General features: G+C 37.8%; 1 protein-coding gene across 1 annotated transcript in view; it reads left to right on the top strand.

The window, feature by feature from the left end:
* LOC128095036 (vomeronasal type-2 receptor 116-like) overlaps window positions 1-23,362 on the top strand; it is a 42,324-nt gene extending 18,962 nt beyond the window's left edge. The window contains exons 3-6 of the mRNA XM_052713697.1: window positions 209-1,015; window positions 1,648-1,875; window positions 2,922-3,045; window positions 20,953-23,362. Coding sequence (XP_052569657.1) covers window positions 209-1,015; window positions 1,648-1,875; window positions 2,922-3,045; window positions 20,953-21,878 — 2,085 coding nt within the window. The 3' untranslated portion in view covers window positions 21,879-23,362. The remainder of the gene's footprint in view (window positions 1-208; window positions 1,016-1,647; window positions 1,876-2,921; window positions 3,046-20,952) is intronic.
* The last annotated feature ends 81 nt before the right edge of the window (window positions 23,363-23,443 follow it).

The following is a 23,443-nucleotide window of genomic DNA, read 5'->3' as shown; positions in this document are numbered from 1 at the left end:
CAGACAGTAATCATCATTAATTTAAAATATCAGTAAATTCATGTGAAGCTGCTATCCTGACAGAACATCACTGTACTTTTCTGATAAACCCATAGGAAGACAGATTTGACCTTCAAAGCAGGATTGTCCTAAAGGCTTCAAACCATTGCTGTAGACTTGAGTTGAATTTTATGACTATGTTCTTCTTTCTTATTGCTTTTCCCTACAGCTTTCTTTTGGGCCTTTTGATACTACCCTGAGTGAACAAAGATGGTTTTCTTCCCTGTACCAGGTGGCCTCCAAGGACACATCACTGACACTTGGCATTGTAGCTTTGATGATTCATTTCCACTGGAACTGGGTTGGGCTGTTCATCATAGATGATCATAAAGGTGCCCAGATTCTGTCAGATTTGAGAAGTGAGCTGGAGAAAAATGGAGTCTGCATAGCGTTTGTGGAAATGATCCTAGCCATTAGGGGTTCATTTCTGACCACATCCTGGAAAAATCAGGAGCAGATCCTGGAATCATCAGCAAATGTGATTATTATTTATGGGGACACTGATTCTCTATTGAGCTTAATAGTAAATATTAAGCAGAAGTTACTCACATGTAAAGTCTGGGTCCTGAACTCACAGTGGGATCATTCCAAATTTGATGACTTTTTCCTGTTAGATGCACTGCATGGGGCCCTTATTTTTTCATACCATAATGAGGAGATAGATGATTTTACAGATTTTATACAGACAGCCAATCCTTCCAAATACCCAGAGGACATTTATCTTCATGTATTATGGCACTCATTCTTCAATTGCTCATTTTTTAGGGAAGAGTGTAAAATTGTGGATAACTGTCTGCCTAACGCCTCCTTGGGATTCTTGCCAGGGAACATATTTGACATGGCCATGAGTGAAGAGAGTTACAATGTGTACAATGCAGTGTATGCTGTGGCCCACAGTCTGCATGAGATGATGCTCAATCAAGTACCATTTCAAACTCGTGGAAAAGGAAAAGAGATGGTATTCTTCCCCTGGCAGGTAACAGCACTTCTGTAGTATTATAACATCAGCAACAAACCACTCTATGGTTTATCAATACACTAAAATGAGGCAGTACATAGTTCAGATTACTTTGTTAAAAATCTGCAAGAGAGACTGTGCAAGGGGGAGTCTATTTTAAGTCCATATGTAGTTGCATTGCAAAGGGTCATTTAATATTTGGAGGGTAAAATTTTCAATATAAAAATGTCCATTAACCCCAGAGATTTCATACAACAGAAAAGCAGAGACAGAGAATTGTCACAATAGACATGAAGACTTATAAAATTCTTACATTACATAAATGAACACACATAAAAATGCTCTCAACCTCAGAGCCATCTCTCCAGCCTGGGTATGACTATATTTTCAAAGAAGGTGAGAATTTTCTCCATGTACATTTATGATTTAGAAGAGCTTGGTTTTAAGTTTTCTAATGGAACTGATTGGAATATTTAGAACCATAATGATGTTTCTATTATCCTTAGGTATCACTTGTTTTGTATGAGTGGTACCTCTATTAAAGGTGCTTTTCATATCAGGGATTAAAAATCAAGAAGAGATGTTCCCTGATTCTGCCTCTGTTTTATTTCTCTGAAGTTTATGTAGCATAAAGCATGCATTTCTTTTAGCTTCACCCTTTTCTGAAAAGCACACAACTCATCAATTGTGCTGGAGACCAGGTGGTTCTGGATTGGAAAAGGAAATCACATGCAGAATATGATATTCTCAATTTTTGGAATTTCCCGAAAGGTCTTGGGATAAATGCAAAAGTAGGAACATTTTCTCCAAATGCTCCAGAGGGCCAGAAATTGTCCTTATCTTCTCACATGATACAGTGGGCCACAGGATTAACAGAGGTGAGTTGCAACTTAACTTCAGTATTTTGACCTGTATAAATTTCAAAACATATATTTCTGTGTGTCATGACACTTCACTGCTCACAAAGGGCCCATTTATATACAGACAATGATCACCAATATCATACCTAATTTTGCTGAATGAACTATTTATTTTCCAGTCTGTCCATTTATTTAGTATACTATATACAATATCTTTTTTCAGGATTATTTACATCATTATCACAGATCATCTGACAAAAGATTTATTTTGATCCCATCTTGAAAGGTTTCAGTCAATGGTCAGTTGGCCCTTTGCTTCTGAGCCCCTGTCAAGAGAGAAGAGCATGACTGTAATATGTAGATGTGTTCATTGTTTGTTTTGCTGTTGCAGAAAGGCTACTTAACAAACAGTATGGGAGGATTTTTCTTGGTTAACAGTTTAAGGATATATTCACTCACTGCAGGAAGCCATGTCTTTAGGTGGTAGAGGTAGATGTTGACATTGCAGTAACAATCAGGATGTAGAGACAGCTGAATGCCGCTGTCATCATCATTTATTCCTTTACATTAATTTGTAGTCCAGGGCCAATAAATCAGGGTGACCCACTTTAGGGAGAATTTTTTTTTGCCTCAAGTAACCTAATCTAGGAAATCTTTCACAATACTTCTCCTAGATTGGTTTCCACAGTGGTTCTAAGATTAACCACTACCATGAAAGACAAGATGAACCCTTACCATGGAAGAAAAAATTTATTTGCCTTTCTATCCAGGAGTCAAGAGACAGTAAATTTGTAGTCTCACCAAGACATGCTACCAAGGATCTAAATTCCTACTTTTATGCCTCACCTCATAATGTTTGAAAAATTTCCCAACAAAGTCATGTTATTAGGGCCAAGCATTTACCACATGGGCCTGTGAATGACTCTCCTTAGCAATAAAAAATTCAACTATCTGCATTTAGAAATATTAACATAAATAAATTAACAGTTCTATATTCAAAAACACTCTACTGGAGATTCCATAAAAGCATGACCAGTTGCTAACATTCATATTATTGTTCTCAGAATCCTCAGTCAGTATGCAGTGAGAGCTGCCATTCTGGATTCATGAAAACCCACCGAGAGGGTGAGGCTGCCTGTTGCTTTGACTGCAAGCAATGCCCAGAGAATGAGGTTTCCAATGAGACAGGTACATGTCAATCATGCAGAAAACATTCACAGCTGTACACAACTGCAATATCTAAGCAAATGAAAACCATCTATAGGTGAAGTGTAATCAGTTCACTTCAGTGAAGACAATCCTCTTCCTTCCAACTGTTAGAAAACCACAGGTTACAGTTCATTTCTCCCACTGAAATAACACACTCTTGACATTGATATCCATACCTGCTTTGTGTTCTTGAACCACTGTGGACATGTCTGCCAACAGAAAACCACTTTCCCACACCAGAGCAATATGATTCATTTCACCATGCAGTTTGTCTTGGTTTCTTTTTTTTTTATTCTCCTATATTATTAACAAATTTTCTATTAATTTTACATACCAATCACAGATCCCTCTTTCCTCTCTCCTCCTGCCCTCCAGCCTTCTCCCCCAAGACACCACCATTCCCACCTCCTCCAAGGCAAGGACTTCCATGGGAAGTCAGCAGAACCCAGTACATTCAGTTGAGGCGGGTCCAAGCCCCTCCTCCTGCACCAAGGCTGTCCAAGGTGTCCGACCATAGGCACTGGGCTCCAAAAAACCCACTCATGCACCAGGAATGGATCCTGATCCCACTGCCAGGAGCCTCCCTAAACAGTACAAGCTAAATGATTGTCTTGCATATGCAGAGGGCCTAGTCCAGTCACTTGGGAGCTCCACAGCTATTGGTCCATAGTTCATGAGTTCCCACTAGTTTGGCCTGGTAGTCTCTCTACGTTTCCCCATCATGATCTCCATGTCCCTTGCTCATAGAATCCCTCCTCTCTCTCATCAACTGGACCCTTGGAACTTGGCCTGGCACCTGGCCTTGAATGTCACCATTTGATTCCATCAGTTACTGGATGAAGGCTCTACCTTGGTACCTTGGTTTCTCTTCTATTGCTGTGAAAAGACACTATGACCAAGCAACTTATAAAAGAAGACATTTAATTGGCTTACAATTTCACACTATTAGGGTCCATGAAGGCAGAGCAGAGGCATGTGTGGTAGGTTGAATGAGAATGGCTCCCATAGGTTCATATGCTTGAATACTTGCTCTACAGTTGTGGAACTGTTTGGAAAGGATTAGCATATGTGGCCTTGCTGAAGGAGGTCTGTCACTAAGGAAGGGAATAGAGGTTTAAAAGCCCACTTATCCCCCACCTTCTTTTTCCTTCTGTCTCTCTTCTCTCTCTTTCATCTTTGTGTCATGCCTATAGATCAGATGTAAGCTCTCAGCTTTTTTCCAGCTCCATTCCTTCCTGCCTGCAGCTTGCCATGTTCTCCATCTGGAACTGTGAGCCTACAAGTTAAATTCTTTCTTTTATTAGTTGCCTTGGTTATGATGTCTCTTCACAGCAATAGAAATTTAACTAAGACAGTGTGACAACAGAAACAGTTGAGACTTTGTATACTGATCTCCAAGTAGGAGACAGAGAAGACACACTCTGTATGACAAGATCCTTAAAAATTTCCACTGCATCAGGCCTCTCTCAAAAGTGCCACATCTCCTAATCCTTTCCAAATAGCTCCACCAACTGTGGGCAAGTCATACAAATATGTGGTGTAAGGGGGAACATATGCATTCAAACCACTGCATTATGTTCCGTGACACCCTTAGTCTTGTGAGCCTTCATACTTTTATTTATTTTACTTTAATTCAATTTTATGATAATTCTATATATTATTCAATACATCCCAACCACAGCCTCCCCTCCCTTCCTTCCACCCAGTCACACCCTCTACCTCCCCTTCTTCCCCAGATCCACTGTTTTTCCAGTTCCCTTCAGAAAATGAGATCCTCCAAGTAATATTAACTGAACATGACATAACAAGATGCAATAAGACTAAGCATAAACCCTCATATCAAGGCTGGACCAGGCAATGCAGTAGGAAGAAAAGCATCCCACGAGCAGGCAGACAAATCAGGCACACCTTCACTTCCACTGTGAGGAATCCCACAAAAGCCTCAAGCTAAAAAAATCACAACATGTATTCAGAAAGCCTAGCACAGACCCATGGAGTCTCCCTGACTCCTGTTCCAGTCTCTGTGAGGCCCTATGAGCCCTGCTTAGGTGATTCTTTGGGCCATGTTCTCCTGTTGACCCCAACCCCTCTGGCTCCTACAATCCTTCCTCCTCCTCTACTGTGTGGTTCACCAAGCTCCCTATAATGTTTGGCTGTAGGTCTCTGCATCTACTATCATCAGCTGCTAGAGTAAGTCTTCTTGATGAATATTGGGCTAGGTGCCAGTCAATGAGTATATCAGAATATGATTAGAAATCATTTCATTGACTTGTTTCTTTCTTTTTTTTTCTTTTCAGTAGTGTTTGGTCCTCTAGGTCTCTGAGCATTCAGCTTCACATTCCTGGCCATCCGGGCAGTGTCCAGCAGGGGCTCTTTCTCATGACTTGGGCCTTAAGACAAATAAGTCACTGGTTGGCCACCCCCATAAGCTCTGAGCCACCATTGCCCCAGCACAGTTTGCTGGCAGATAGGTTATGAGTGGAAAGTTTTGTGGCTGGATTGGTTTCTCAGTCCCACTGCTGATAGCCTAGCCCGGTGAAAGAAGATGGCTCGTTTAGGCTCCATATTGTCAATAACTAAGAGTCCTCTCAAGGGTCATCCTCATAGCTTCCAGGAAGTATCCACTGCACTAGGTTTACACATAACTCCCCATAATCCATGTATTCCAGTTGTCTCTCCCCATACTACTTCTCTGTGTCCTATCTCCCTATCTGATCCCCCCTGCTATCCACCCTGCCCTCAGTACACTAACAAAAATCTATTACATTTCCCTTTCCCAAGGAGATCCATTTGTCCCCTCTAGAACCCTTCTTGTTACTTAGCCTCTCTGTATATGTGGATTATAGTGTGATTATCCTTAACAGCTAATATTCATTTATAAGTGAGGACATATCTTGTTTGTCTTTCTGGCTCTGGGTTTCCTCACAAGGGATATTTTTTTCTAGTTCCATCCATTTACCAGCAAATTTCATGTTGTCATTTTTTTGTAACAGATGAATAATAAGACATTGTGTAAATGTAGCACATTTCTTTATCTATTCTTTGGTTGTGGGATATCAAGACTGTTTCCAGTTTCTAGTTATTATGAATAATACTGCTGTGAACAGAGTTGTAGAAATGTCTTTATGGTAGGATGGAGCACCCTTTGGGTATATGACCAAGAGTGGTATAGCTGGGTCATGAGGTAGGTCAGTTCTCAATTTTCTGAATAATCACCATATTGATTTCCAAGTGCTATACAAGTTTGCACTCGCACCAGCAATGGAGGAGTGTTCCCCTTGGTCTACATCTTCACCAACATAAATTGTCACTTGTATGATTGATCATAGCCATTCTTACTGGCGTAAGATGGAATCTCAAAATATTTTTCATTTGCACTTCCTTGATGTATAAGGATGTTAAACATTTCTTTAAGTGTTTCACAACCATTTTGGTTTCTTCTATTGAGAATTCTCTGTTTGGATTTGTACCTCATTTTTTAATTTGATTATTTGGTTTGTTGATGTCTAGTTTCTTCAGTTCTTTATATATTTTGGATATTTGCCCTATATCTGATGTGAAGTTGGTGAAAACTTTTTCCCATCTGTAGGCTGCCATTTTGTCCTATTTACAGTGTCCTTTGCCTTACAGAAGCTTTTCAGTTTCATGAGGTCCCATATATTAGTTGTTGATCTTAGTGCTTGTGCTATGGGTGCTCTGTTCAGGAAATCATCTCCTATGCCAATGGGTTCATGGCTACTCCCCACTTTTTCTTCTGTTAAGTTCAGTGAGTCTAGTTTTCTTTTTTTTTCTGTTGAGGTCTTTGATTCAGCTGGACTTGAGTTTTGTGCAGGATGATGATTATAGATATATTTGCATTCTTCTGCATGCAGACATCCAGTGAAATCAGCACAATTTGTGGAAGTTGTTTTCTTTCTTCTATTGTGTCTCTCTGGCTTCTTTATCAAAATTCAAGTGTCCATAAGTGTGTGGATTTATGTCTGTGTCTTGAATTAGATTTCACTAATCAACCTATCTGTTTTTATGCCAATACCTTATGTGTTTTACTACTATAGTTCTGTAGTGCAACTTTAAATCAGGGATGGAGATACCTCCAGAAGTTCTTTTATTATACAAGATTGTTTTAGTCATTCTGGGTTTTTTGCTTTGTCATATGAAATTGAGTCTTGTCCTTTCAACTCTGTAAAGAATGGAATTGTGTAGCAATTTTGATGTGGATTGCATTGAATCTGTAGATTGCTTTTGGTAGGTTGGCCAATTTTATCATGTTGAACCTACTGATCCATGAGCATGGGAGATCTTTCCATCTTCTTATATAGTCTTCATTTCTTTCTTCAAACACTTGAAGTTTTTGTCATGCAAGTCTTTCACTTGCTTAGTTACAGTTACCCCAACAGATTATATATTGTTTGTAACTATTGTGAAGGGTGTTGTTTCCCTGATTTCTTTCTCAAACACTTTGCAATGTGTAAAAAGGAGGGCTATTGGATTTTTTAATTAATCTTGTTTTCAGCCATATTGCTGAAGGGGTTTTTCAGCTATAGGAGTTCCTTGATTGAATTTGGGGTCAATTATGTATATTATACTATCATCTGCAAATAATGATATTTTGAATTCTTCCTTTACAATTTGTATGCCCTTTATCTCATTCAGTTGTCTTATTTCTCTAGCTAGAACTTCCAGTACTATATTGAGTAGTTTTGGAGGAAGTGTACAGCTTTGTCTTGTTCCTAAATTTAGTGGAATTTCTTTGAGTTTCTATCAATTTGCTTTAATGTTGGCTATAGGCTTGATGTAAATTGCATTTGCAATAATTAAGTATATTATTTGTATCCCTAATCTCTCCAAGCCTTTTATCATGAACAGATGTTAGATTTTTGTCAAAGGATTTTTCAGCATCCAATGAGATGATCATATGCTATTTTCAGTTTGCTTTCATTCAGTTTGTTTATATGGTGAATATGTTTACTGATTTTTATATGTTGATGCATCCCTAAATCTCTGGGATGAAGCCTACTTGATCATGGTAGATGATCTTTAGATATGTTCTTGGATTCTGTTTGCAAGTATTTCATTATTTTTGCATCTATGTTCATAAGGGAAGTTGGTCTGTAATTCTCTTTCTTTGTTGACTCTTTTTGTGGTTTGGGTATCAGGGTGATTATGGCTTCATAAAATGAGTTTGCCAATGTTCCTTCTGCTTCCATCTTGTGGAATAATTTGAGGAATGTTCGTATGAGCTCTTCTTCAAAGGTCTGGGAGAATCTGTTATAAAACCCTCTGGCCCTGGGTTCCTTTTGGCTGGGAGACTTTTCATGACTGCTTCTATTTCCTTAGTGGTTATAGGTCTATTCGAATTGTTTATCTGATCTTTATTTAACTTTGGTAAGCTGTATCTATCAAGAAAAATATCCATTCTTTTAGATTTTCCAAATTTGTGGAGTACGGGTTTTTATAGTATGACCTAATGATTCTTTGGATTTCCTTGCTGACTGTTGTTATGCCTCTATTGTTGTTTCTGATTTTGTTAATTTGGGTATTCTCTCTCAGCCTTTAAATTAGTTTGGATAGTAGTTTGTCTATCTTATTGATTTTCTCAAAAACCAACTCTCTGTTTCATTGATTCTTTGTCTTTTTCTCTTTGTCTCTATTTTATTGAATTCAGCCCTTTATTATTTTTTGCCATCTACTCCTCTTGCATGTTCTTGCTTCTTTTCTTTCTAAAGCTTTCAGATGTACTGTTAAGTTGCTGGTATGAGGTCTCTCCACTTTCACTTTTTTGTAGACACTTTACACCACTTTCATTGTGTCACATAAGCTTAAGTATGTTGTGAATTCATTTTCATTGAATTCTAGGAAGTCTTTAATTTCTTTGTTTCTTCTTTGAATCAAGGGTAATTCCGTAAACAATTGTTCATTTTTCATGAGTTTGTAGGCTTTCTGCTTTTTCTGTTGTTGTTGAAATCCAGCTTTAATCCACTGTGGTCTGATAAGGTATAGGTTGGTTATTTCAATTTTCCTAATCTATTGAGACTTGTTTTGTTGATGAGCATATGGTAAACATTGGATAATGTTCTGTGGGGTACTGAAAACAAAGTATAATCTTTTGTGTTTGGGTGATATGTTCTATAAATGTTTGTTACATCCATTTGAGTCATAACATCTGTTAGCTCCATTATTTCTCTGTTTAATTTTTGTCTGGATGACCTGTCTATTGGTGTGAGTGGGGTATTGAAGTCTCCCACAATTAATGTGAGAGGATTATGTGTGATTTAAGCTGTAGTAATGTTTCTTTTACAAATCCTGGTGCTTTTGCGTTCGAGTCACTACAATGTTCTCTTTGTGGATTTTTTCCTTTGATTTGTATAAAATGTTCTTCTCCATCTCTTTTGATTAATTTTGGTTGGAAGTCTATTTTGTTATGTATTATAATAGCTACACTAGTTTGCTTCTTAGATCTATTTGTTTGGAAAACCTTTTACTTGGAGGTAATTGTAGATGTAACCAACCTTCTTATTAAATAAGAAACACAGAACCAATGCAAAGAAGAAAGCCAAGAGGTCAGAGCTAAGAGCTAAAACCTTGCCCTTCCTCCTGCTCCTGTGGTGGTCCTACCTCTCCGAACCAGAGCTACCCCTGTGTTAAAGTCTTTATATAGAGTTCCTGTTCTGCCTTCTCATTGGTTGTAAACCCAACCACATGACTGCCTTGTCACGGCCTGTCTGTATAGGCCTCCAGGTTTTCTATGATTGGTATTGAAATTAAAGGCATGTGTAATCAATACTGGCTGTATCCCTGAACACACAGAGACTTACCTAGCTCTGCCACCAAGTGCTGGGATTACAAGCGTACGCCACCACTGCCCTGCTTTCCTATGGCTTGCTAATAGCTCTGACCCCCGGGCAACTTTATTTATTAACATACAAATAACATTTTAATACAAATAAAATATGACCATATTTCCCCTTTTCTATTTTAATAAAAAGAAAAAAAAGGAAAAAGCTTATAACTAACATAAGAAAAAGTATATACAAAAATACAATAACTATATACAATATATACAAGTAATAAATACCTAAACAATGTCTAGTTCATTTGTATTTGACAAATTCAGAGAAAATAATTCCATTATCTATCCTATTTTGGTAAGTCCAAAATGTATCTAATTCACTTTCTATCCTAATTAATCTTCAACTATAACTAACTAATCTTCAACTCCCTCAGAGACCCAAGAAGGAAATAATATTAGCTAATAAAAAAAATAAAAACAGGAAGTACATGCAAGCAACTTCCAAAAAATTGTGAGTTGACAGAAACAGCCAGCTATCTGGACAGTCATCTGAGGTTTCTCCACAGTGTTGGGGCATCATCTTTAGCCTACAGGCTTAGCATATCTAACAGATTCATTTGTGAAGTAGGATGTACACAAGGTCAACAGTTCAACCTCACATTGGGTGAGAGCAGTCTATATACCAGAAACACCTGAATTCCACTAGTGTCATGTCATGATTCAGGATTTTAAATTCTGGAAATTGTTGATGTTTTTTTGAATTCAGCTGTCCATTCTTCTTGGCTATGTGTGTATGTGACTTCAACTCAGCATCCCGCTCTTCTCCACATCCCTCTATTAAATGCCATTCTACTATTGAGAGGTGTGAGCTTAATTACTCTTGAAAAATAACTGTTTCAGCTCCTGTCCAATTACACATCAGAAGCCATCGGCCCACTGCCTGTTCAGCTGCCTTCGAAGAAAAGGGCACTGTACCTTTCCCGGATTGCGAAGGCCACTTCAGAGATGGTGCCATATTGTCCTGGCCTCAGAAGATGCCTTTTGATAAAGCCATAACCACACTTGTTTTGACATGAATCAGTAGCCCTTTGTTTCGTGTCCTGTCTGTCCTGTTTGTCAGCAGTTGAATCGAGGATACTTTGTTGTCCAGTGGCTAACTTTTGCCACAACGAAAGTTAACTACAATTGCAGTTTTTTCAATGCCAATATTTTCTCTGAAGTAGATCGGTACTGCCAGGAGCCGACATGTCTCATAGTCATAACAAAAAAGAAAAATTTTCTCAGTTATTAAAACATTTTAAATGCCGTATTCTGTAGATCTCTGAAGGGTTTGAAGATAACCTGTCTATCTAAAATATATCTACTCAATCTTGAAAACATACCTAATATGACTACAAGTTCTATTATAATGTCTAACTCCTAACTTTCATTTCTTTATATCCTAATATTTGGTAATAACTATTTCGAGGATCAGAAAATTGCATTACATTGCTAAATGAACGGTATAAGTACAATTAGAAATATACATATAGCATTTTCTAATAATATCAATTTCAATATATATAATTTGTATACAATATAAAATGATCCAATCCAAAATAAAGCATTTACATTTTTCTTTTCTTTTCTTTTTTCTTCTTTTTAAAACAAGAACCTTAAATCTAATCTCCTTTGCTTAGCCCTTTTCCTAACCCTTGACAATAACTTGTAACCAACCCCCCTAATCAATGAAAATTATCCCAGACCCAAAACCCATTAAAAGACCAAAAAAAAAAAAAAAAAAAACACCTGCCCCACACCACCTCTTTGGGAATGTGGGTGTCGTATTCTTGAAATTGCTTCCTGCTGGGTATGGGGGAAGGTATCTTTATCCTAAAATGAAAAATTTTAGATTAATTGTCAAATTCTAGGAAAGGTAACTATATCCTTCGTTATCCAGTCTGTGTATAATGCCAAAGTTCAGGGTTTATCTCAAATCCTTATTCAAGTAGTCTTTGAGACTGGATCATCTCAACTGACTCTCTCAAAATTGCTCTGAGCACTTTGTAGTTCAAAGCTGATCTGTAGATGATGTTTGTCAGCTTAGTGATATTATTATTGTCCATGTGGAATTGTTGTTGTTGTGGGGCCATCTTCTTCCTGGAGACTTCAATTGATGTTAAGCCTGGCCATGATTTCCTGTAAAAAACTGATAAGAGACTCGAACACAAAGACTATATATGCGGCTTTTTAGAATTAGTTAGTACTCTATATGACCATTTATATTTTAACAAAGTTTAAAATGTATATATACACATATATATATATAAATCTTGTAAATTTTGATATAAAATTCATAGTTTAAGAAAAGTTTAAAGAATCAGAATAGAATCAAAGCGTTAAGATTAGTAATAGAATAGTTCCTTAATTAATTTGGCTTTTCTCCTGTCCCATAGCAGAAGATGGCTCTTTTCTTCTGGCATGATACAGGGAGTTTGCATTTTCCTTTTAACAACATGCTTGAGTTTAAAGAAGGAGAGAGCCATTCTCCAACTCCAAAGTCAGCTTTAAATTTTAATTGAACTGGGACTATTAGAAAACCAATAGTGTTAAATCTTTAAAGAAAAGCAGAAACAAACATTTAGGAAGACATAAAATTTTTTAGATAACATACCCTGTTGCTAGAGTTTTCCTGCCTGGCCCACAGTCAGGACAAATCTCTCACCCGCCAGTCCCAAGCCCCTCAAACCCGATCAAGTAAACACAGAGACTTATATTGGTTTCAAACTGTATGGCTATGGCAGGCTTCTTGCTAACTGTTCTTACAGCTTAAATTAATCCATTTCTATTAATCTATACCTTGCCACGTGGCTTGTGGCTTACCGGCACTTTACAACTTCCTTGTCCTGAAAGCGGCTGGCAGTGTCTCCCCCACCCAGCTTCCTGTTCTCTCAATTCTCCTGTTAGTCCCGCCTATACTTCCTGCCTGGCCACTGTCAATCAGTGATTTATTCATTGACCAATCAGCAACACATTTGACATACAGACCATCCCACAGCAATACCCATATGCCATTTCACTCTGTTTCTTAGGATAGACGATTTGTCCCTTTTCTTCAGTTGTCTCATTTGTCCAGTGTTCTTCAGATTCCTTAACCTTCATTCTCCTAAAAGACAAAAACAAAAACCTTTCCCCAAGGTTTTTTTGGGGATGTTCCTTTTTGGTGAGTTTTTATCTGATTAAATGAAAAGGCATGTGTTACTGGTATAAGTTAGTTTAAATTGGATGTTCATGACAGTTGATGAACTATCACCTCCTCTAATTAAGAGGTCTCTCTTGTTCAAATCGAACCTTTATCAATTTTGATGGTACCCACAGCTTATCTTCTCATGTAGAAATAAAAGCAAAACCTTGTCCCCAATGTAACACATATCCTGGTTTCCATTCTGAGGTCAGCACATCCTTAAAGTATATAGGTTGATTTAATTCTGTAGTTTTTTCTATTATCCAATGTCTCTCTGCAGCTGTTGTTCCTTTCTCATTGGCATTGAGAAAATTCAAAGTTAATAGAGCATTATGCAGTCTATTTCTGGGGGGGGGGTTGTTACCCCTTTCTGTTTATTTAGCATATCCTTTAGAGTTCTGTTTGATCTTTCTATAACTGCCTGACCTGTAGGATTATGTGGTATACCTGTAATATGCTTTATATTGTAATAAGCAAAAAACTGTTTCATTTTAACAGAGACATATCATGGAACATTATCGGTTTTGATTTGTGCAGGTATACCCATGATGTCCATAACTTCTAGCAAATGAGTGATTACAGAATCAGCTTTTTCAGAACTCAAAGCAGTTGCCCATTGAAATCCTGAATAAGTATCGATACTGTACATATTTCAATTTTCCAAATTCTGCAAAGTGAAACACTTCCATCTGCCAGATTGCATTCTTCTGAGTACCCTTTGGGTTACATCCTGCTGGAATGGTGTTTGATTGTAGAAGGAACAAGTAGGACATTTCTTTATTATTTCTTTGGCTTGTTGCCAGGTTATGGAAAAATCCTTTTTTAAACCTTTACTATTTACATGATGTTTTTTAAGAAATTCTGAGGTCCAGCACATTTCCTATCAATAATTTATCAATCTCATCATTGCCTTGTGCTAGAGGGCCTGGCAGACCAGTATGGGATCGGATGTGAGTTATATATAAAGGATGACTCCTTTTCCTGATTGTATCTTGTAACTGAATGAATAGTGAAGTTAATTCTGAAGCATCATGGATAAATCCTACAGTCTCAATATGTAATACTATTCTTTCAGCATACTGAGAGTCAGTTACTACATTGAGAGGTTCTGAAAAATCCATTAATACCAACAGAATAGCATACAATTCTGATTTTTGAACTGAATTATAAGGACTTTGAACCACTTTACTTAAATTTTCTGATTTGTAACCTTCCTTTCCTTGTTTGTTGGCATCTGTATGAAATGTATGAACTCCAGATATGGGTTTTTTCCTCACAATTTGAGACAAGATCCAATCAGCTCTCTTTATAAGATCAATTCTATTGCTTTTTCGATATTTGCTGTTAATTTCTCCCAAAAAATTACTGCAAGCTTTTTGCCAACCTTCATTTTCTATTCATAATTTTTCAATGTCCTCCTTAGTTAAAGGTACGACAATTTCTACTGGGTCTATTCCTGCTAATTGACGAAGTCTCAATTTTCCTTTCAAAATCAAGTCAGAGATTTTTTTCCACATAAGTTTTAATTTTTCATTTGGTTTATTTGGTAAAAATATTCATTCCAATATAATATCTTCCCTCTGCATTAATATTCCTGTAGGAGAATGTCTAGAAGGTAAAATAACCAAAATGCAATCCAGCTTTGGATCAATACGATCCATGTGCCCTGCATGTACTTTCTTTTCTACCAAGGCCAATTCTTTCTCAGCTTCAGGTGATAATTTTCTTGGACTATTTAAGTCCTTGTCACCTTCTAAGGTTTTAAACAAATTATTCAGTTCATCATTTTTTACCCCAACAATAGTTCTTAGATGAGAAATGTCTCCAAGTAATCTTTGAAAGTCATTAAGAGTCTGTAGTCGATCTCTCCTAATTTGCACCTTTTGAGGTCTAATTTTTTGAAGTTCTATTTTATATCCTAAATAATTAGTAGAATCTCTTTTTTGTATCTTTTCAGCAGCAATTTGTAATCCCCAGCAGGGCAAAATTTTCTTTACTTCTTCAAACATTCTTTCTAAAGTACCTGCATTTGAGTCAGCTAATAAAATATCATCCCTATAATGATAAATTATAGATTTAGGAAATTTTTTACATACCACTTCTAATGGCTGTTGTACAAAATATTGGCACAAAGTTAGGCTATTCAACATTCCCTGTGGGAGAACCCTCCATTGAAATATTTTAACCGATTGAGAATTATTATAAGTAGGCACTGTGAAAGCAAATCTTTCTCTGTCTTTTTCTTGTAAGGGTATTGAAAAGAAACAGTCTTTTAAATCAATAACTATGAGAGGCCATCCTTTTGGTAACAGATTAGGCAAAGGAATTCCAGAATGTAGAGAGCCCATTGGCTGAATTACTTTGTTAATTGCTATAAGGTCTGTTACCAATCTGTTACCAGATTTCTTCTTAATAACAAATGCAGGAGAATTCCAAGGGCTGGTTGATTATTCAATATGCTAAGCATTTAACTGTTCTTCTACCAGCTCTTGTAAAGCTTGGATTTTCTCTGTTGTTAAAGGCCATTGCTGAACCCATACAGGCTTGTCTGTTGACCATTTTAAAGGTAGAGCTGTTGGTGTTTTTGGAAGATTATCAGTTGTTGTGCCCTGTTCTTGTATGACATGGATGGCTGGTGAGCACTAATTAGAATAATATCTTCTAATATTTCTCTCAGAAACATGTACTAATTTATGATTTGTTTCTGAGATTGGAGGGATATTAATCTGAGTATTCCATTGTTGTAACAAGTCTCGACCCCAGAGGTTCATAGATATGTTAGCCATACATGGTTTTTATTTTCCTTTCTGTCCTTCTGGACCTATACATTCAAGCCATCTTGCACTTTGTTTTACTCGAGATAATATCCCAATTCCTAATAGTTGAACATTTACCTCCTGAAGAGGCCAAGTTGGATGCCAAAATTCTGGTGCAATTATGGTAATGTCAGTACCTGTGTCTACCAGACCAGACAACAAAACACCATTTATTTTTATTGTTAGTTTTGGTCTTTGTTCATTAATAGAAGTTTGCCAAAAATTTTTCTTTATGTTTTCTCCTGAATTTCCTATTCTCTCTGTTTCATCAATCTCGACCAACATGATTTATTTCAATAGGCATTTGGTTATTTAGTTGCTTTGAGTAGATCAGATGCTATTGCCTCCTTAAATCACAAATCTAACATTTTAACTGGAATCCAAGTATTTTGTTCATTTTCTTCATCAGGTAGCTGCTGTATTGCTGCCGGATAAATTAAGGGTGATTGCGTGAAAACTGGCTTTCTTTCTGTAACCTTATGATCCAATTTTGAAACAACTTCACTGTTAATTTCTTCTGTCTGAATTTGAATTTCTCTATAATTCATTTTTACAGGTTTAACAAGTTTTTCTAAGACTGTTATCCTGGCACTTAAATTAACTATCTTTTTAAATAGTAAAATGAGGATAAGAAAAGTAATAAACTGAATAATTCAATCAATATTAATCTTCTCATATAGTTGTTCCATTGTCAGAGTGCCTAAAATTTCAAACAAAGCCCAATTTTCTTCCAATGTACACATAAAGCCCATTTTTTTAATGTAGAAAAAATTCTCTTTTAAATAGATATGTTAATTGACTTACCAAGTCTGTGTAGAACAGTAGAATCCCAGGGAATTTCAAATCAGCCACCTGGTATTCGAGTTGTGAATCCAGAGAGAGAGAGAGAGAGAGAGAGAGAGAGAGAGAGAGAGAGAGAGAGAGAGCAAGAAAGCATAGCCACTTGAACCGAGTCAAGCCTTGGCTTCACATGTAGGGCAGGCCTGAGTTGTTTGTAGCAGACTGGGCCTGAGCTAGGGAGCCGGGCTGCCCAGGCTGGAAACTGGACCTGCCGCCAAGCCAAGCCAAGCGGTTTTTAATGGATTCTTGTCACGTTGGGCGCCAAATGTAGATGTAACCAACCTTCTTATTAAATAAGAAACACAGAACCAATGCAAAGAAGAAAGCCAAGAGGTCAGAGCTAAGAGCTAAAACCTTGCCCTTCCTCCTGCTCCTGCGGTGGTCCTACCTCTCCTAACCAGAGCTACCCGTGTTAAAGTCTTTATATAGAGTTCCTGTTCTGCCTTCTCATTGGTTGTAAACCCAACCACATGACTGCCTGTATAGGCCTCCAGGTTTTCTATGATTGGTATTGAAATTAAAGGCATGTGTAACCAATACTGGCTGTATCCCTGAACACACAGAGACTCACCTAGCTCTGCCTACCAAGTGCTGGGATTACAAGCGTACACCACCACTGCCCTGCTTTCCTATGGCTTGCTAATAGCTCTGACCCCTGGGCAACTTTATTTATTAACATACAAATAACATTTTAATACAAATAAAATATCACCATAGGTAATTTCTGTATTTGGTGTTGAGGTGTGTTTCTTGTATGCAGCAAAAGGATGGATTCTGTTTTCATACTTATTCTGTTACCTATGTCTTTTTATTGGGGAAATGAGTCCATTAATATTAAGAGATATTAATGACCAATGATTGTTAATTCTTGTTATTTTCTTGGTGGTGGTAGTGGTAGTGGTGGTGGTAGTGGTGGTGATGGTGTGTGTGTTTCCATTCTTTTTGGGGGGGGTATTAGAGTATCTATTGCCTTATTTTAATGGGTGTAGTTAAACTCCTTGGTTTGGTCTTTCCCTTCTCATATCTTCTATAAGACCTGAGTTTGTGGGTAGATATTGTTTAAATTTGACTTTGTTATGAAATATCTTGTTTTCTTCATCTATGGTGATTGAAAATTTTGCTGGGTATAGTAGTCTGATAGTAGTCTGCACTGGCCTCCATGGTCTCTTAGAGTCTATATAACATCTGCCCTGATTCTTCTGGCTTCTGACTTTGCATTAAGAAGCAGGATGTAATTCTACTAGGTCTGCCTTTATATGCTATTTTCTCCCTCTTTTCAGCTTCTAATAGTCTTTCATTGTTCTCTATGTTTAGTGTTTTAGTTATTAAGTGGCTTGGGGGCCTTTTTTTTCAGGTTCAATCGCTTTGGAATTCTGTAGGCTTCTTGTACATTTATAGGAATGTCCTTCTTTAGATTAGGAAAATTTTCTTCTATGATTTTATTGAATATTTTTTATGGGCCCTCAAGCTGGCATTCTTCTACTCATATTATTCTTAGTTTAGTCTTTTAATAGTTTCCAAAATTTCCTGAGTGTTTTTTGTTAAGAATTTTTAGATTTAACATTTTCTTTGACCAATGAATTTATTTCTTCTATTGTATCTTCAACACTTGAGGTTCCCTTTTCCATCTTTGGAACTTTGTTGGTGATGTTCACTTACCCAGAATTTCCTTTTCTAGGATTCCCTTCATCTGTGTTTTCTTTATTGCTTCCATTTCCACTGTCAGGTCTTGAACAGTTTCCTTCACCTGTTTGTTTGTATTTTCCCAAATTCCTTGGCATTCTTTAAGGAATTTATCAATATCCTCCAATTTTTTTGTTTGACTTTTCCCCAGTTTCCTCAAGAGATTTTTTTCATTCCCTCTTTCCTCTATCATCTTCATGAAGTTGTTTTTTAAGATTGCTTTCTTGTGCTTCAGCAGTGTTTGAATGTTCAAGTCTTTCTGTCATAGGATATCTGGGTTCTGGTGGTACAATTTTGCTCTTTCTATTGTTGATTGTGTTCATACACTGGCATTTAGGCATCTAGGTTTGCATTGATTATACATCTAGATGTTAATCCTGACTTTGTTTTTGTTGAATGTGGGTTTTGTTCCTTGGTTTCTGTTTCCTCTCTGTTCCTCTGGACTAAGTGACTTGGGATTCTGGTTACTAGGCAGTCTATTGGTCCAGTAAGGTCTCTCCAGTGGGTTTTGTGGCCCTCATGACCTCTGGGATTTGCATACCAAACTTGCATGTGAGGTTCCAAGAACCTGTGTGCCCTCCGGTATTCTGGGTACCTGCTTCTTATCTGGGATTCATAGCATCCCACATCCTCCAGTAAAACATAGGTTATCTGCTGAAGTTGTGGGCTGGGAGAGGGAGTGCAGTAGAGGTACAATTAGTGGCTATTAGGCCAGCTTTAGGGAGTGTTGGTTAGCACTGTACAGTGTCTTATCTTGGGTCCCTAGAACCACCCTGGCCTGGGATAAAGCAGACATCTTCTGCCTAAGGTGTGGGTCAAAATATGGAGCCCAGGGGAGGGAGTATAATTGGGGGCTGTTGGGAAGACCTTAAGGAGTATTAGAAGGTGGTATGGTATCTTACTTGGGGTCACTAGGTTGACCCTGACCTCTAGTAAAGGTGCCAGAGTTGTGGGCTGGAATATGGAGCAAAAGAGAGGGGTTGTTATTGGGAGATGTTGTGCAGGCTTTAAGGAGTGTTAGCCACCAGTGTTCAGAGTCTTACCTAGGGTCCCTAGGACCAGCCTATCCTCCAGTAAAGCTGCCAGAGCAGTTAGATGGAATATAGATCCCAGGGAAGGGGGTGCTTCCATCCCTAAAACCAACCTGGCCTTAGATAAAGCATAAGTCTTCTGCTGAAGTTGTGGGCAGAAATATGGAGCCTAGGGGAGATAGTACAGCCTCAAGCTGTTGAGAAGGCTGGGGTCTCTAGGACCAGTGAGGCTCCAGTAAAGCTACAAGAAATGTGGGCCAGAATATGGAGCCCAGGAGAGGTGGTGCTGTTCTGGGATGTTATTTTTATTTATTTATTTTCTTCTGGTTTTATTCGACTTTTCTTTTATAGTTTGGTTTACAACTTTGTGTTTTTTATTTTTATTGTTTGTGTGTGCCTGTGTGAGAGAGACGTTTTTTAAATTGTTTGTTTGGTTTGGTTTGTTGGGATTTTGTTTTTTCCTTTTTTAATGACATAGGGGAAAGAATGTGGAATTGGGTGGACATAGAGGTGGGGAGAATCTTGGAGGAGTTGAAGGATGGCAAAATCATGATCAGAATGTGTTGTATAGGGAGTAAGAATGTTAATGTGATGATATAAAGAGAAATAAATATATCAAAAAATAAAAACTATATAGAAATATGGGCATTATTAGTACATTGAAAATATAACAGAAAAATCCATAAGTATACATCATAATCCAAGAATAAATTGATAAGATACCAGGAACAGATCATTCAAACTCTGTTCCATAAAGACATAAGAATACATGAGCAGTGCTATATTTATGCATTACATAGACATTACTGTACAGAGTTATGAGAGCAGTGTCACTGATGAAATTATTCAAGGCCACAAGAACTTAAGAATACTAATTCACTCAGGCTCCTTCAGAGAATGACGAGACTTAGAGAACACCATAGAGTTTATGAAAGTAGATACATTTGGGATATGTAGAAGAGAACATCATTGTAGGATGAGTATTTCAAAGGACATTCTATTACACTGAAGTTTCATGCCCTGTTAAGAATGGAGATGTATTAATAAAGAGGCAATGTCAGAGCTAAATTAGGTTCATGCAATGTATATGAGTGTTCTAATGACTTATAAAACAGACACAACAGTGTCACTAAAGGTGAGGATAACATATGAGTAACAACAGAAAAAGCATTAGCATTGTTTAATTTCTGCCAGCATGAACCAGAAGATAAATTGAGTTTATTCCTTCTGTATATGTATCTGAAACAGAGGAAGGTGGTTTAGATAACATTGCAATGTTCTGGAGCAGGGAAGTGGCTTAGGATGCCAGCCTGTGTTGACTACCCAATAGAGGCCTTAACCCATATGAAGAGTGGATGAGTGTGGGGGTGGGGAGAGGTTGGGGGGAGTGGGAAAAGGGGTAACTGTGATTGGTATGTAAAATAAAAATATTAATAAAATAAAATATTAAAAAGGGGGAGGAGAACCTGAGTATGCATTCATGATGATCTGCATTTCTGCCAGATGTGGATCAATGTATAAAGTGTCCAGAAACTCAATATGCTAACACTGAGAAGAGCCACTGTCAACATAAGACTGTGACCTTTCTGGCCTATGATAAACTCCTGGGAAAGACACTCAGCTTCTTGTCCCTGGGCTTCTCATCACTCACAACTGTTGTTCTTGGGGTGTTTCTGAAGCACAGAGACACTCCCATTGTCAAGGCCAATAACCATGATCTCAGTTACATCCTGCTCATCACTCTGACCCTCTGTTTTCTCTGTCCCTTGCTTTACACTGGCCATCCTAGCAGAGTCACCTGTATCCTGCAGCAGAACACATTTGGACTTCTGTTCACTGTGACTCTTTCCACTGTGCTGGCCAAAACTCTCACTGTACTTATAGCCTTCAAGATCACTGCTCCAGGGAGAATGAGGAGGTGGCTACTGATAGCAAGGGCCCCTAATTTCATCATTCCCATCTGCACCCTGCTGCAAGTTGTTCTTTCTGGAATCTGGCTGGCAACCTCTCCTCCATTTATTGACAAAGATGTCCTTTCAGAACACGGACACATCATCATCATTTGCAACAAAGGCTCAGCTATTGCCTTCTACTGCATCCTGGGATATCTGGGAACACTGGCTCTAGGGAGTTACGTTATGGCTTTTTTGTCAAGAAATCTGCCTGAAACATTTAATGAAGCCAAGTTCCTGGCTTTCAGCATGCTGGTGTTCTGCAGTGTCTGGGTCAGCTTCCTCCCTGTCTACCACAGCACCAAGGGGAAGGTCATGGTGGCTATGGAAGTCCTTTCTATCTTGGCTTCCAATGCATCACTCTTAGGCATCATCTTTGTTCCCAAGTGCTACATCATACTATTAAGGCCAGAAAGGAATTCACTTCATCACATTAGGGACAAAACATATACTATGAAGAAAAACCTTAAAACCTAGCTCCCATGTGTCTTAAAGAGATTTGAAGCATGATTGTTCTTCACTATCTGAACACTAACATATGAAGTCATGATTTGGCATTTGATCCCATAGGCTGTTATTTCTTTAAGTAATCATATTAGGCTAAATGAATTCTGCATCCATCCTTTTATGTTGAGATATATCCTGCATTTTGAGTCCTCTTCTTTCATTCACTACTACTTTTGTCATTGATTTCATTTGCTGATGAACTCCTTTTTGTGAATTCCTCCATTTGGATCATTCACATTTTTATTAGCTTGACAACTGTATTCAAATAAGATTTATTTCCTCTATCAATTACATATGCTCATGAACAGATTCAAGAGTCATATATGTAAATATGCTTAAATATTTTGTAAATTTGACATTCAGTACAACAAATTTATGTTGATATAGTGTTTTGTTTTTGAAACTCTTAAGACATTTCACCAATTTGTCTTGCTTTCTTTTATTACATGTTTTTATTCTGAAGAAATCCAAATTCTTTACACTCGATGTATCTTTTCTTGAAGATTATACTGTACCAGGTCACTGTAAAATGAGCTACATACTAAGTTATTGCAAACTCAGGACCTCATTTTATAACCTGGCACCAAATGTCAACCAGAACAATGAATTTGCAGTCAATACCTGGAGCCTCTCTATGAATTATGGTGCCCTGTGTCAAATGCCCAGATGTAACTACTCCCACTGACTCTGTACTCACTTCTCTGAGTTACTCTAAACATCCAAGCAACCTTTATCTTATCACTTCCTCATAGTCCTTCACCTTTTGCTAAGTTGGTAATATTCCTTCAACTCACACCATGGACTGGTAAAGAACTTCAATCCAGAAAGGCATTTGCAGCCATTGAGGTGGAGGCTTCTCTGAACCCAGGACTCCAGATAGAATCAGCAAAAGATCATGGTGCTTGGCTTCACAACTGATCTGAGTGATGGCTGTATGTGAACTAGGACTTCATGAAACATGTCAGAGAGAGCCAGATCAGTCAGGAAGACTAGTTCAAGAAGATTAAATAAGAATCAATAAGGAAGGTGGGGACTGGCACATGCTCTTTTACATAAGGAGTCCCCAAAAGAGGAAAATGATGCCTCATGCACCTATAAAGCCCCAGGGCTCTTCCCATGATTCATTCCCCTCATTCTCATAGAAACCCACTTTGCTCAGCTGCCTGGTCTACTCAAATTGTGTGTGTGTTGAGTGTATTGTTATATGCAAGTGTGTATATAAGTGTCCTTGGAGGCCAAAAGAAGGCATTGTTCCCTTGGTGGTACTGTTACATGCAGGTGTGAACTGCATTTTATGAGGGCTGTGTATTGAACTCAGCCACTTTGCAAGAGCAGTACATGACTTTGTCTACTGAGACATCACTCCAGCTTCTGCATTTATTCTATCTGTTTATCAAAACATCCCTATCTCTTAAGTTCTACTCTTCTAACTCTCAGAATGCATGAGGATAATCTAGTCTTCCCCCTACAAGGGCTAGCCTTGCTTTGCCTTCATCTGCTAACATGAGTTCACAAACTTCCTGCATTTTCCCTCA

This window comes from Peromyscus californicus, unplaced genomic scaffold, assembly GCF_007827085.1.
Source record: "Peromyscus californicus insignis strain IS unplaced genomic scaffold, ASM782708v3 Scaffold_4__1_contigs__length_199733344, whole genome shotgun sequence".
Classification (NCBI taxonomy): Eukaryota; Metazoa; Chordata; class Mammalia; order Rodentia; family Cricetidae; genus Peromyscus; species Peromyscus californicus.
Note: the sequence above shows the minus strand (reverse complement) of the source record. Positions and strands in the feature narration are given on the sequence as shown.